This window comes from Calypte anna, chromosome 20, assembly GCF_003957555.1.
Source record: "Calypte anna isolate BGI_N300 chromosome 20, bCalAnn1_v1.p, whole genome shotgun sequence".
NCBI lineage: Eukaryota > Metazoa > Chordata > Aves > Apodiformes > Trochilidae > Calypte > Calypte anna.
This window is the reverse complement of record NC_044265.1, coordinates 10319557-10333039: the sequence shown is the minus strand read 5'-3', so window position 1 is coordinate 10333039 and position 13483 is coordinate 10319557. Positions and strand designations below refer to the sequence as shown.

General features: G+C 46.2%; 1 protein-coding gene across 1 annotated transcript in view; it reads right to left on the bottom strand.

The window, feature by feature from the left end:
- Positions 1–1776, bottom strand: part of GNAS (GNAS complex locus) — a 134644-nt gene extending 132868 nt beyond the window's left edge. The window contains exon 1 of the mRNA XM_030462772.1: positions 1459–1776. Within this exon, the coding sequence (XP_030318632.1) occupies positions 1459–1708 (250 nt within the window). The 5' untranslated portion in view covers positions 1709–1776. The remainder of the gene's footprint in view (positions 1–1458) is intronic.
- Positions 1777–13483: the final 11707 nt, after the last annotated feature.

Sequence of the window (13483 nt, the reverse complement as noted above, 5' to 3'; positions counted from 1 at the left end):
AAAATCAGGCAACTGATATGTTGCCTACTGCAATTACAGCATACCAGATATCTTTTTTGACTTTAAAGACTTCCAGATTAACATCAAAATTAGTCCTACCATATTTTTCCTAATTATTTAATCTAGAAAGAAAAAACAATTCTTACACCTCCTTCTTCAAGCACTTACTGACTACACAACTAATTCAAAATGGGTAAGAAAAAAAAAAAAAAAAAAAAAAAAAAAGAAAAAGAAAATGGTAATATACCTACAGCACAATCTATGTTTAAAAGGAAAGCCACATTGGTTAGAGGTGTGATTTCTAAACCAGCTCAGTCAGAGGATACAAGCTTTAGTCTTCACACAAGCATTGCTCAACCCCCTTCTCTAAATCTAAACAGACATCAGTGTAGCTACGACCTCATCAAAAGAGGCTGTAAATCTAGAATAGAAACTTTCGCCACTAAGACACAGAAATATCCAGTATTATTTTCTATAGCTCTTTAAAATTCACCTCTGCTGTTACAGGTTACAAACACATACCAAAAAGATCAGGACCAAATCTCCCCATTTATCACACACGGTACCACATGCACCTCAGTGTGGGGGTAGAAGGCTCTTAAGTTACTTGCAGACATTTGAACATGTTCTCTATTATTCCAAGATGTTCAGAATTCAGCAGTCCACTTGAGAGATCACCTGTGGTCCACCTACAGCCTGCTGGGAGGCTGAAGAGTGGAGACATTCCTAAACTCCTCTGACTTACCTGAAGGAAAATACATAACTTCCTATGACCACAGACAAACTCCAGCATCACACAGCACAGCGAAGTAAGGAGCAGGTGCCTTTCCATAGGGCGTCCATAGGGCGTCCACCGTGCAGGAGCATCTCCAGCCTGGGAGCCCTGCAGAGCCGCGGGGAAGCTGCCATGCAGTGGGCAGGTGCCAGCGCAAGGCAGGGATGAATCAATCAAGCCTCAGCCTGACTGGCTGAAACTTCCCCGGTGTGTATTTTTGGGAGGCGGAGAAGGCGACGGCAAAGAATTTAACCCACATATCAAAACTTACAGGCTTCCCGTGTGCAGAAAAACTGCACCAGCTTGAAGAACCTTCTTTTTCCTGTGGTCCCAGTGAATGATTTTATGTCAACCACTATTTGGAGAGGGGAGGGGGAGGGGACACGACACCTTTGTGGGGACCGGGCAGGTACATTTCGGGGGTTGAGGAGGAACATTACCTCCACCGCGCTGGCTACCAGCTCCCATCGCGGTCGAAGGATCCCCGGCCAGAACCCCCCCGGGGCTGACCCGCCCGGCAAGGCTGAGGCGCGGCCCCCGCGTGAGCGCGGCCCGGTTCGGTCCGGTCCGGCCCGCCCCCCGCCGCCCACTCCGCCAGCGCGGGGCCGCAGAATAACGGCACTGACAGCGGCCTCGGGGCCGCCCCGCACCTGCCGAGCCGCCCCGCTCCCGCCCTCGCTCACCGAGCAGCAGCAGCCGGTGCGTCTGCTTGTACTCCCGCTTCTCCGCCTTCAGCGTCTTGTCGATGCTCTTGCTCCGCTTCTTGTCCGCCCGCTCCTTAGCCACCAGGTCCTGCCGCAGCCGGTGCCGCACCTGCGGGTCTCCGTGCTCCGCCGCCGCCGAGGAGGGGATGTCCGCCTCGCCGCGGCTGCCGTAGGGTGCAGAGGGGTGCGCGGCGGCCAGGCGGGAGCGCAGGCTGTAGCACAGCCCCATGGTGCCCGAGCTGCCCGCCCTACCGAGCCGCGGACATGCTCTCCGCCGGGCAGGGCGAGGCGGCAGCGCCCGGCGGCCTCTTAAAGTGTCCCCGCTCCGGCGGGGCTGCGGAGCGCGGTGTCCCGGCCCGCCCCTCCCTCGGCCGGTCCCCCGCGCAGCGGCCACACGTGATGCGGACATGTTTACCGTATTCTCTGGAAAGCGGCCCCAGCCGCAGCCTCCGGGCGGGGAGGGGAGAGGGGGGCACGGCAGCCGCACCCCCCCCCATGTGCCCCTCCTGCTCCCCCGGGGTGAAGGTGCCGGTGTCCCGCTGCGGCCGGGCCGGCTTTTGGCTCAGAGGACTCCGCTTCTCGCTACTGCCCCGTGGGGGAAGCCACCGGGGCAGGCACGGCTGGGGCTGGGGCAGCCGGTGAGCCGTGGGTCGGCTCTTCACATTTCTAGCACCACGAACCGCCGTAGTGATCGCTGGTTTTGAGTTTTCACACCGACCTCGGTGAGGCTCTTGCCCCAGCTGCGGATCCGGGTCGGGATCTGAGGTGACGCGCCAGCCTCTGGCATGTAGTGGGGATGGTGCAGCAGGAGGGAAGAGCCCAGGTCCACTGGAGAGTTTGTGACCAGCTTGGACACAGCAGCTGAGCAGTGTCCACATCAGCTCCTCAGCCCACTGGAAATTAGGACGTGACACTGAGACTTGTGCCATTTTCATACCCAGTTTTTCACTTCCTGCCACACACACACTCATATTTGCCAGTGCCTTCTTGTTATTTTCTATCGACACCATCATCCAGTGGAGAAGTTAATGATGGAGCTTGCTCTCTTACTCTCCCCCTCTCTTGAGGCACCACATCCACTTCCTAACAACAGATTTCAAGTTCACCTCTGCAGTTGCTATCAATTTACCTGGCTTTGGGTGATGATGCTGGTTGTGGCAATATCCCCCTCTCTGGCAGCATGCTCCATGCACAGTGCTGCCAACTTTGTCATACTGTGTTTTATACTCATCTCCGGCCAGCTCTGAACATTCACTTATGATATGACTAATCCTCTCTTGGGCCTGGCCACACATCCTGCACTCTGGAGTGAGAGCTTTCCAACCAGCTCTCTGTGCCATAGCCTACCTTCTGCAAATAGCCTGGGTAGTTCTCACTGAAACCTTGGTTTCTTCTTTAAGGCTTTCTCACAAGTTAGATGTCTTCTTGATATAAATTTCTTTCAAGATGTTCTGTGAGTCTGTCGCAGCAGACAGATCTGTTAAGAGGGCTGCAATGACTCTCTGATCCTTCTTTAATAACACCATCCAAAAGGCTGAGCAGGTCAAATCCTGTATGAAACCTTCAGGTGTTTCTATTGCTGACTCAGGATAGTTTTGACAGGGTAGAAGCTGCCCTGCAGAAAGGGCAGAGCTGCCTACGGAGGTCACTGTTAACCAGGTGAGCTGACCAGCTCTCATTTTTTTGTGCCTTTTGTTACATCTAGTCTTGGGACCTGGCCTTTAAATCAACCCATCTGATGTAGGGCTGAAGCAGAGGAGGAGCAGTGCTCCCAGCAGGCAGCCACTGCCTCTCCTTGAGGCTCACCCTGAGCCCTGTCCTTCAGGAGGGAGCTCAGGTTTCTCTGCAAACTGTCTCCTGGTTTCCTGTTCCCAGAGTTGTTCCAGGAACAATCAGCGATGGCAAGTGGGGATGCCAGAACAAAGTTCAGGAAGTGTGTTAAAGTGGTCTGTGAGTTTGGGGTAAGGCAGCATCATCATGCCCAGGAAGTATCTCCATGAGAAGATACTCTGTGTGTGTGTGTCCCTCATAGGAAGGATGTCAATTATTTCAATAAGTTTATTCCAATTTGACTCATTTTCTGTTAACTGATGGCCTGATTCCTCTTCACTCCTATAAGTCATGGAAAGTCAGTATGTCTCTTTCTGGAGGAAAAGCAGAGAACACCTTCCCATTTTCCATGTTGCCTATGCACCATGCAAGGTACCTAATCAATACCCTGCTGCCTGGCTGTTTTAGCAATTAGTAAGTGTACAAACAAAATCATTATACAGCAGACAAGTCCACTCTACACATCACTGTGAGGTCAGGCTTCAGCAACAGTTGCTGCATGCTGCAGGAATTAATCAGGCTTGAGATGCCCCCAGCTTACTCTCTGTCTCTATTGCTGCAATCCTTTTCCTGTGGGACTGAGGGTTCATCCTTCTGATGAGCACACCCCTGAGAATGTACTACACCAAGAAAATATAAAGCTCAGCCTATTATTCATTATTAACAGCAGTTGTCTCTTTCTTCCTGTGCTTTTTGAAGAGGCACTGAAACAAGAGGAAGGTTGTACTTACAGACAGGACAGCTCTGTGAAGCAGGCTATGTTGTGGGGATCTATTGATGTAACACCTGCAAAAAGAAAGCAAACTCTTAAAGCCTGTGAACTTAAACAAATAAAATCCAAGGTACCCTAAAAGGTAAAATGTGAAACTAGAAAGCAGCATTCAGCCTGTGAATTTGTTTCTCAGGCTCTGTAGGTAGACAAGCAGAGTTTTCCTGCTTGTGCAGTTAATAGCAAGACAAGTCTAAGATGAGTCCATCTTCAATTTGTTACTTGGAAAATCTTTCCAAGCAGGTGACAAGTCCTGCAAAACACACCAAGTCTATCTTTGATGTAATGTCTATCCTGGAGATGATCTGAAGTAGAAATCTGAAATTAAGGAGGATTTAGAAGTGGAAGACAGGCTTAGTCTAGTGGAAGACATCCTATTATTCAAAACCCCTAGAAAAACTGACAAAACTTATGAATTACTTGTTTCAGGAAGTCAGAAATTTCACATCTTGGTAAACTGGTACTAGCCCTGCCTATAGTTACAGTATAGATGTAAAATTACAGCTTTCAACAATGTCAGAGGAACAGTTCATTGGCTTCCCAACTTACACCAGTTTTATTTTGTGGCAAAAAGTGACAGCAAGGATAAGGTCACATATTTCATCTGAGTAAAGAGTTCATGGCACAGACTGGCAGCTTTTTGAAATGACTCACAGTTTCAAAGACAGAGAAAATTACTTTGAAGATCAAACCATCTCCTGCCTTGTATGGATACTGTTGATCCACATGGTGCTTGGATTGTGGATAGTGTGGGGCAGATTCAGGCTTAAAAGCACAAATTAAGAGGGCTTCACAAAATGCAGTTAAAAATATGTATTTCTAAAGGACACTGGTCATGCCTACAGACACTGACTACATAGCTACCCCACTGCACCTGTGCCCAACAAACCACAAATCACTCATGGCAGCTTCATTCAAACTCCTTAAGCACAGAACATCACAAGAAGAAACTTTCCATGTGTACTAAAGTAAGATCTTGTAAAGCTCAGTTACCTGTTAGGACAAGGTACAGCTGTACCAGTCCAGGAGAAGTTTGCTACACTAGGGCCATCAGAGAGCTTGCTGAAGCACTGAGTCTCCAGCACTGTCATAGCTGTTCAGTTTGTTACTCCTCCATACATCTCCTCCACCAATCCCGCTCCTCTGTCAGCCAAGCAGAGTGGGGATGACTTCAGACTCTGCCTCTGCCTGACACCCAGCAGTGAGTGAAGGGAATGGAGAGCTGCCTTTCCCTGAGCACTAGGCTAAAAACCTCTCTATATTTTTATTCTATTGCTGCTACCATCTGCAACAGGGGAGGAAAAGTGAAGAGATTAAAAAGTAGAGTGGGCCATCTGGGAATGCAAAAAATACTGAGGAAGAGAGGCAATAACTGAGACTGCAGCATTAAAAGAAGAGACAAGAACACATAAGCAAAAAAACTTGGATCAACACCAGGAAATATGTCAGCAAGGAAATGTAAATGAGTAAAATTTGCATTTATTTGTGCCTTGGGAAGGAAAATAATTGATTGAACTCAAACTCCCATCCCTGTTACCGTAAGTGATCTATCCAAGCTGTGTTCACTCCTTGTTGCAAAATACTTGTGTGTCAGACCCACTCGTGAGCTCCCGGCACTGCCCTCCCACATGCAGTCCTGCCTCCAGGGTGTTGGTCTGTACTCAGTTTCCCAGGGTGGGTGGTTGCAGCCTGGCACTTTTATTCAAGGCATCTCAAGGAAAGGATTTAGCTTTTCCATGGGGCTCTGTAACTGCTGTTCATGGTGTGGTGGGAGCCAGGTGGGGTGCTGAGCACCCCTGAAAAATAAATCATGCCACCCACTTTGGAAACAAAGCTGCTAGGGCATGAGGAGAAGAATCTACATTTGAGAAGTTTGCTCAGTGTCTGTATGATTGAACACCCACTACAGGCTGCAAGTGTTTCCCATTAATTTCAGCTGAATCAGGTTCCATCTGGTCTCTGTTTGGTCCTTTACTTCAGGTCAATACTTACTTTGTTGTCATTCCTCTGTTTCCTACACTGAAATCTAGATTTAAAAGGGTGACTAAGTGCCTAATTTCAGCCAGAGATTCATAGAGTCATAGAATAGTTTGGGTTGGAAGGGACCTTTAAAGGTCATCTAGTCCACCCTCCCCTTAAAAGCCAATTCATCTCTAAAATAAACAACATGATATACCAATAAGGAACAAAGGGTAGAATTAGCTGCATTTGAATTATATTTCATATATAAAATGTCTTAGCACTCCTAAAATGTCTTACACACAGGGTCAGTAAATGCTGTATTACTGTTACTGCAGAGCAGGCTTTCAGTCCGTCTAAATGTCCGTTCTGATTGATACTTTTCCAGTCCATCTTTGGTACCCATAAGCTTGAGGTTGAAGTTCTGGACTCTAGGAGTAAAGCTGTGCACTTTGGTGTGTGTAACTGTATAGATAAGCATCCAAGTTACTAATATCCTGATTGACTGCATGCAGTTGTTAGTTATCTTGAATAAATTCCCATGACATCCTCATCACCTCATCCAGAATTTGTCCTCTCTGGTCCTGAAAATGGAATGAAAGGCAAAAGCGTGGCCACGGCAATAAGAAGGGTTCAGAGGTGACAGGGACTTGACTATCTGTACCTGAGAGTACAGCATTTTGAGTTCAAACTGACATCGTGGGTCTACATTAAAGTGTGACTGTTTGCTCCTGGGTCTGTTCCTCCTGCAAACTTCTGAAGGTACTCATGTAGGTGTATTTTAGTAGTAACAGGAGTCTGTGCTTTGGGGAGACTTACTGCTCCCCGACAAGTTGGCTTCACTGAGCACAGAACCAGCCGGTACCTCTATCCAAAGTACAAAGTTTTCACTCTGTCTATTACAGTTTGACTATATTGGTTTTCAGTGCTGTCTCCAAGTTTTCCTTCAGGAATATAAAAATATTTTCCTGTGCTTGTTGTTGTTGGTTTGGTTTGGTTTTTTTTCTTTTTGGGGGGGTGTTTTTGTTTTTTTTTTAATCTGACCACTGACCATGTATGAGTTTCCCTACAGTGGCTTTCTGAGTCCTAGAGCTGTCACCTGAAAAAATATTTATGGCATCAGGTGGAAAAAAAGCACAGTGCCAAATTCCTGCCTTTCAGAAGCCACTACAGCAGATCTTCTACTAGTACAGAGGACCAATCCAGTTCCAGTGATTTTACAGGGCTTTGTACACATATCTAGCATTATCCTGCTGTGTAAGAGGTGCCACAAGTTGGGCTAGAAAGCCACTGGGATTGCACTTGTGAAAACAACAAAGCAATATTTTGATAAAACAGATTATTTCAATTTCTTTCACTGCTTTTCCTACAGCCTGCAGACACTTCCTGCTTCCCCTCCATCCCTCTCCAGCAGATAAAGTGACACGTTTGTTGTTAAGCTCACTGTGGCACCTTTAGCAAGCCAGGGCTGTCATGGGACTCCCTGCTTAGAGCAGGTTTTGAAGGATAATACACAGCATAAATGAGCAGTCTTGTTCTGTCAACAAAAGTCTGTGTGTTTATAAGGACCCTCGAATGTGTTTTTAAAAACACTTGGGAGGGTATTTTTAGCCGTGAGAGCCTCTCCAGCCTCCCCTAACACACTCACACTGTTCCCAGCACCATTCTCCCCCTATCCCAGGCGTGCTGCAGCTCTCTGATGGTGCAGCTCCCACCGAGGGATATTTCTGCAGAGGCAGAGCCCTGAGCAGAACGCGGTCTCCTGTTAGTCAGGCTGCACTGACATCTGTTGGCTCTTATCAACCAAGGTAGGAAAAAACAAACCCGGCTGGTTTCATGCGCTGAGATAGTGCCTGAGGGCAGAAACTGGGCGAGCAAGGCTGCAATAACACTGGCTGGCATCCAGGGGTGATAAGTAATTCATAGACAGTACTGTCCACTGGGCAGGGTCAAATCAGTTTATAAGCTCAGGGCCTCCTACACAGTTGGCCATGCACCATGTTCCCTGTGAAACGTGCAGTTCCCAGCAATCATCCTCCCAGTTCTGTGGCTCTCCTCGTAGCCAGAGAGAGCACAAATTGCCTTGCTGAGGGGGGGAGGCTGAAACCAGCTTGAAGAAGCTGTGTGCTTCACTGCAAGCATGTTGTTCACTCCACGTGACTAATTAAACCCATAGGACATGAACAGTCATTTCTGAATCAGTGTCTGAAAAGATCACCAACCTTTTGGAAAAAAACAAGTAAGAGCAAAGTGTTTCACTTGAACTAGCAAGGTCTTACTCAGATGTACAATTCTGATAATACAACTGTATATTCAGTGCAGTAAGCAAAGAACAACTGGATGTCCTGGAGTTTAGCCAGCATCCTGCTTTGGTTAAAAGCCCTGTCCTGCAAATACTGTACTCATATGTCAGTGCTCTTATTCACAGAATTAACACAAGACTTAACTGAAATGGGTAACAGTGCTACCCACTGCTCTGTCAGGCTTAGTGATGAAGCAATTACAGGCCCCTGTTTTTTAAGTGACTAATGCTCAAAGTGTGGCAAGTTCCAAGTCTGACTGTGCAGCCCAAGGGGTTTTCTGAGAAACACTCTGCAAAGAGAGTGCCCGGCCCACCCGGGCAGCAATGTGCCTGCAGCACTCTGAAAGTGAGAGAAAGAGCAAAAGAGTAGCATGGAGGTATTGTGAGCACATGGGAAAGGCACACACAAGAGGACTTTAACAGTAGTAAGGACTGAAGGGGCAGACATGGGGGATATGAAGACTACCATTGATTTACTTTTCTGAGTGGAAAAATATTCAGAAATCCTTCTCTCCGCTGTTCCTTACAAATATTTGTTAAATGCTTGGGTCAACAGCATTACGAAATATAACCTCCTTTCTTAAAAGTCAAATCTGCTCTTTGATTTTAAAGGTAGTTTGTGCTGTTTAGGTTTTGAAATAATTTAAAATATAATTAGCTTATTTACAGCTTTGTAAATCTCTCCTGGTTGGCTCCAGTGTAAATAGGTTGTTAAATTCTACCAGTAAAGACTTCATCGTTTCTTCTGCAGTTTAATGTTTCCCATGGAAGCACTGAGCCAGGCTAACTCTGCCTGCTTGACTGCATTGTTCTCATGCAGCTTTAAAGGAGAAAATGGAAGAGAAACAAGAGAGCTACTTTCTTGGTAAAAAAAGCACTGAACATGAAAGCATGGCTGGCCACACAAGACAGGGTAGGTGAAGGCTGGTATCTCCACCTCCAGCAAGCCCCAGAGCAGCCTGGCAGCTCTTCCACCCGACAGCTCTGTGCCAAGACACTCAAGAGCCAAGATAAAGAGTTGGAACTGCCAGGACCAAGAAGGCTGAGCAAACCCAGGGCTTTCAGGAAGGTACTGCAGTGGCATGCCTCAAAGAAATGCGAAGCAGAAGCCCTGCAGAGGAGCTTAGGCTCCCACTTACACCTTCTCTTTATATACACCCACTGACTCATTACCTGGTTGTCCTCTCACTTCTCCTTAGGACTGCAGAGAACAGAGGCATCAATTCACCAGGGCTGCAACGGCAGTTGCCACTCTGATTCTTTGTGCAGTGCTTCCAGGGCAAGACTGTGGGTGATGGGGAGGGGAACAGTGGGAAAAGCTCCTCAGAGCACAACTGGTGCTGCTGCCCTGCATCACACATGGCACTTAACCTCAGGCACTTGTGTCCCAGGGTGGCCACAGGCACCAGTCCCTGGTAAATCCATCAGTCACAGCAGTGACAGGACAGATGTTGCTCTTCACTTGCAGCAGTACAGCTTACACCCTTAGTTCATGAAATCTGAAGCTCCAGCATGAGCTGCAGCATAAGGAAAGCACAGTGTTCTCCCAGGAGGCAGTTACAAGTGCATGCAAAATGTTTTTTAATCTTTTTCTCTGCTCCATCATTGTGAAATTAGTTTAGCTGCCAGCAGCAAACTGGAAAGCCATCCTTCCAACCGGGTGAACCTGTGGCCGCTGCAGAGAGCTGAAGTCCTCTAGATGTCACCACTGGAACGGGCTGCAGGGACACAGCCCTGAGGGTGTCCCCCGAGAGCAGAAGCAGAGCTGCTGCCTGTGAGGTGCCCAGCTTGAAAGCGGTTTTTGAGTCGCTAATGAGCCCCCGGTGTATTAAAACCAGCCTCATTAAAAGCTAAAAAAAAGAACAAAAAAATTTAATTTCTTTTTCAGCGTTTCAGCTGTTACTTCACTCTGTGCTTTCTCACATTTAGAGTCAAACCAATCCAGGTATCTGCATGTTCACCTATCCTGCTGCAGTGCTCGGGTTGCAGGCACAGAAGGGGAGTGTTCTGTCACTTACAACCTTTTACTTCTGGTGCAACAACAAGAAAAAAAAAAAAACTTGGAAAAATATTCTGTCCTTTCACGTGTCTCCCACACCATGTATTTTGTTATTATCTTCCTGCTACATTTTTCAACTTCCCCAGGTTTCCACAGCATTGGAGTTGGTTAACTCTTTGCCTGAACAGAGCTGAACCACAGCTGCTTGGGATGCCCAAGCAAAAGATTTATGTTTGTTGGGACAGACAGACAGACAGACAGGTATACCCTTCACTCATGAGGATCCTGTGCTGAGCTGAAGACCTGCACTATCTGCTGACCCAAATAGAAAGACCCCAAGTGAAAGAGAGAGCAATAGTGTCAAGGAAAAAATCTTCAAGCCTCTCATTTATAAAGCCCTCCTGGAAGTGTAAAGAATTAATGATTCCCCTTTTTGTTATTACTGCTGAAAAAAATGCAAGAACATGGAACAGTTAAGACAATGAAGTCTTTTCACATTAAGGAACTGTTTCATCTGGAAAAAAAAAAAAAAAAAAAAAAAAGACACCAAAGCAATCAGCAACTCTCAGCAATGGGTACAGGGGCCATAAGAGGAAAAAGACACAAATCTATAATTTACTGGATGTGAAAGAAAGTACTGCCAAAGGATTCTTGCTTTCAGAGCCAGAAGCCAGAGTTTTAGTATTCTACATGAACGAGATTAAATCTATATCTACATCATTAATTCAATCATCTTATCTACAGCTGAACACATGAAAATAAGATTTTAAAACATTAAATTTTCTCCAGAGTTAGCCTTTGCAGGAAAAAATAAAAACAAAACAAAACAAAAAATTTTTTTTAAAAAGAGGAGTAGATTTTAATCTACTTAAGACATTTGTTCAAAAATTTACTGCCACATTTCAGTGACTCTAGAACATACTCAGGACACACAAAGATTGTTCAACCTCAAGGTCACAGAGTCTGTGCCTTCCTTCTAGTCCCTTATTTGCCTCTCTCCTGTCTAGAGCCACAAAAATCAACTAGCAAATCACCATATCATTTTTCCTTTTAACCACTTGAGAACCTTTAATCTGTTTCTACAGATTAGACAAAGTAATGAGATCTCAGCCTGTCCATCAAGTAGCACTCAGGTCCCACAGCTCTAGTCCAGTCTGCTTTGTACTAATGCTGAGCTGTTGTTTTAAAATACACTTACCACCCATAATATAAACACCTCTCATATATTAGCTTGCTTTGGTTTTTGCACAGAGTGAAACTGACAATGCTGTTTAAAAGTGCACATTATGATGCATTGACTGAGGCTGAAACCCTGCCCCAGCAGTGGCTCGGCCACGTTTGGTACCCAGGGTTAACCACAGCTGCATCAGCCCCACGGGAGGATGAGGATGAATAAGGCAGCACAGGGAAAAGCAAGGCAGTACATTAGCTTCTACTCATTTCTAGAAAGTGAGGTGTAAGAAAGGACAAAACATTTGTATTTTGGATTATAACATCTTCTTATCGCTTTAATCAGTCCTTTGTTTATATGATAGAAGAGACTTTGTTTTTGTGTTCTGTTTAAAAATGTGCTTTTCCTTGCAATGATGTCAGTCATATCTTAAGTGGTACTTGTTGCTGGACAGCAAGGGAAGTTGTGATGAGCTTTATTAATGTTTGCTGAGAATATTTACTTGTGCTCCCATTATGAAATAATTCTTTCTATGGCCAGTGCTGGAGTAGGCATCTGTGGTCCTTCCAACAAGATTTTATGTGCAGAATGCAATGTTAACTATTATTCAGCCTTCACATGTCACAGAGAGGTTTAGAAGACTGAATTAAATTCCACTGAGAGGAGAAATAACTTGGAGATGAAATATGTAAGCAGAGGGGTGCGTGCAGCCTGCAGATCCTGGATTGACTCACTCGTGCTAAGGACTTCAGAAGGACTCGTTCCTCTGCAGCACTGACACTCCACAGAGACAAACTCCCTTTGGATAGAGTGTGTAATTAAGGCACCAGTCCCTGAACTGATTCCTATTCCAGTGTGGGAGCAGCAGGCAGCTGGCAAGGGCTGGAGGAAGCCCTAGGAACTGCTGTGACTCAGGGTACAGCCTGGCCACCTGCATCATTTCAACTGAGCGTATGCATCCATTTGCTGATTTGTGCAAACATGTTACAGCATTCTGGTTAGTCTCTGGGATGGGAGCTCTGGTTCACCCTGTGATTAATTTCCTTTACAGCTAACAGTAATGTGAAAGGAGACTGCACACAAGTACCAGCCACAGAACAGCTTGTAATCGGGGGGTTTTGGCAATTATTGTAAAGAGCTCTGTGTTTTCAGAGCTGCAAAGTTCATTCGTAATCAATTTGGCAACAAAAGTCACAGACCCCACCATATCGTCTCTGTTGGATTATCTACTACAAAATCATTAGCCAAAGATTAAAAGGAAAATTAACAGATATATTTCAGCTTTCACAGTTTAAGTAGTAAAGGGCTTCAGTAAATAATTAACATGACAGAAAGAGGATTTGCAGTGTGAGGAAACAGTGCCAGTGTTACTATATCAACTGAATTGTGTTTTGCCTTGCTAGTTTATCCTGCTGAGTATTGCTAAGGATCTCATGGTTTGGCTTCACGAATGAAGATTTCAGAAGGGCTCTCCCCACGCTTGCTGCAAGTAGCTGATGGCTGCTGTGGGACAGGCAGTGTGGTTGCCAAAGGCACAGCAGAAAATGTCCTGTGAGGGGACAGCCAAGGCACAGTTCTTTCTGTGCTGTCTTTTCTCCTCAAGACTGATTCTACGTGTGTTCTCAAAGGAGACAGCAGTGTGATGGATGCTGTGTCTCCATGTCTCCTGACTGGAGGCCAGAGTGGAGCACTGATGGCACTCAGGATGGCCAAAGCTGAGGGATTGTTTCAGGGGGTCCTTGTATCTCCACTTTGGGGCTCCTCTGTTGGTGGCAAGTTCACCATAGAGCTCAATCTTAGGGAGAAGGTGATCTCCATCCTGGAGATGTGCCCTGCCCAGCACAGCTGTGTCCTCAGTAGCATGGCCTCAATACTGGTGACCCCTACTTGTTCAAGGACAGGAATATTGGTTACGTAGTCAATCCAGTGGATATTTAGGATTGTACAGAGGTAGCACTAATAGAAGTGTTCAAG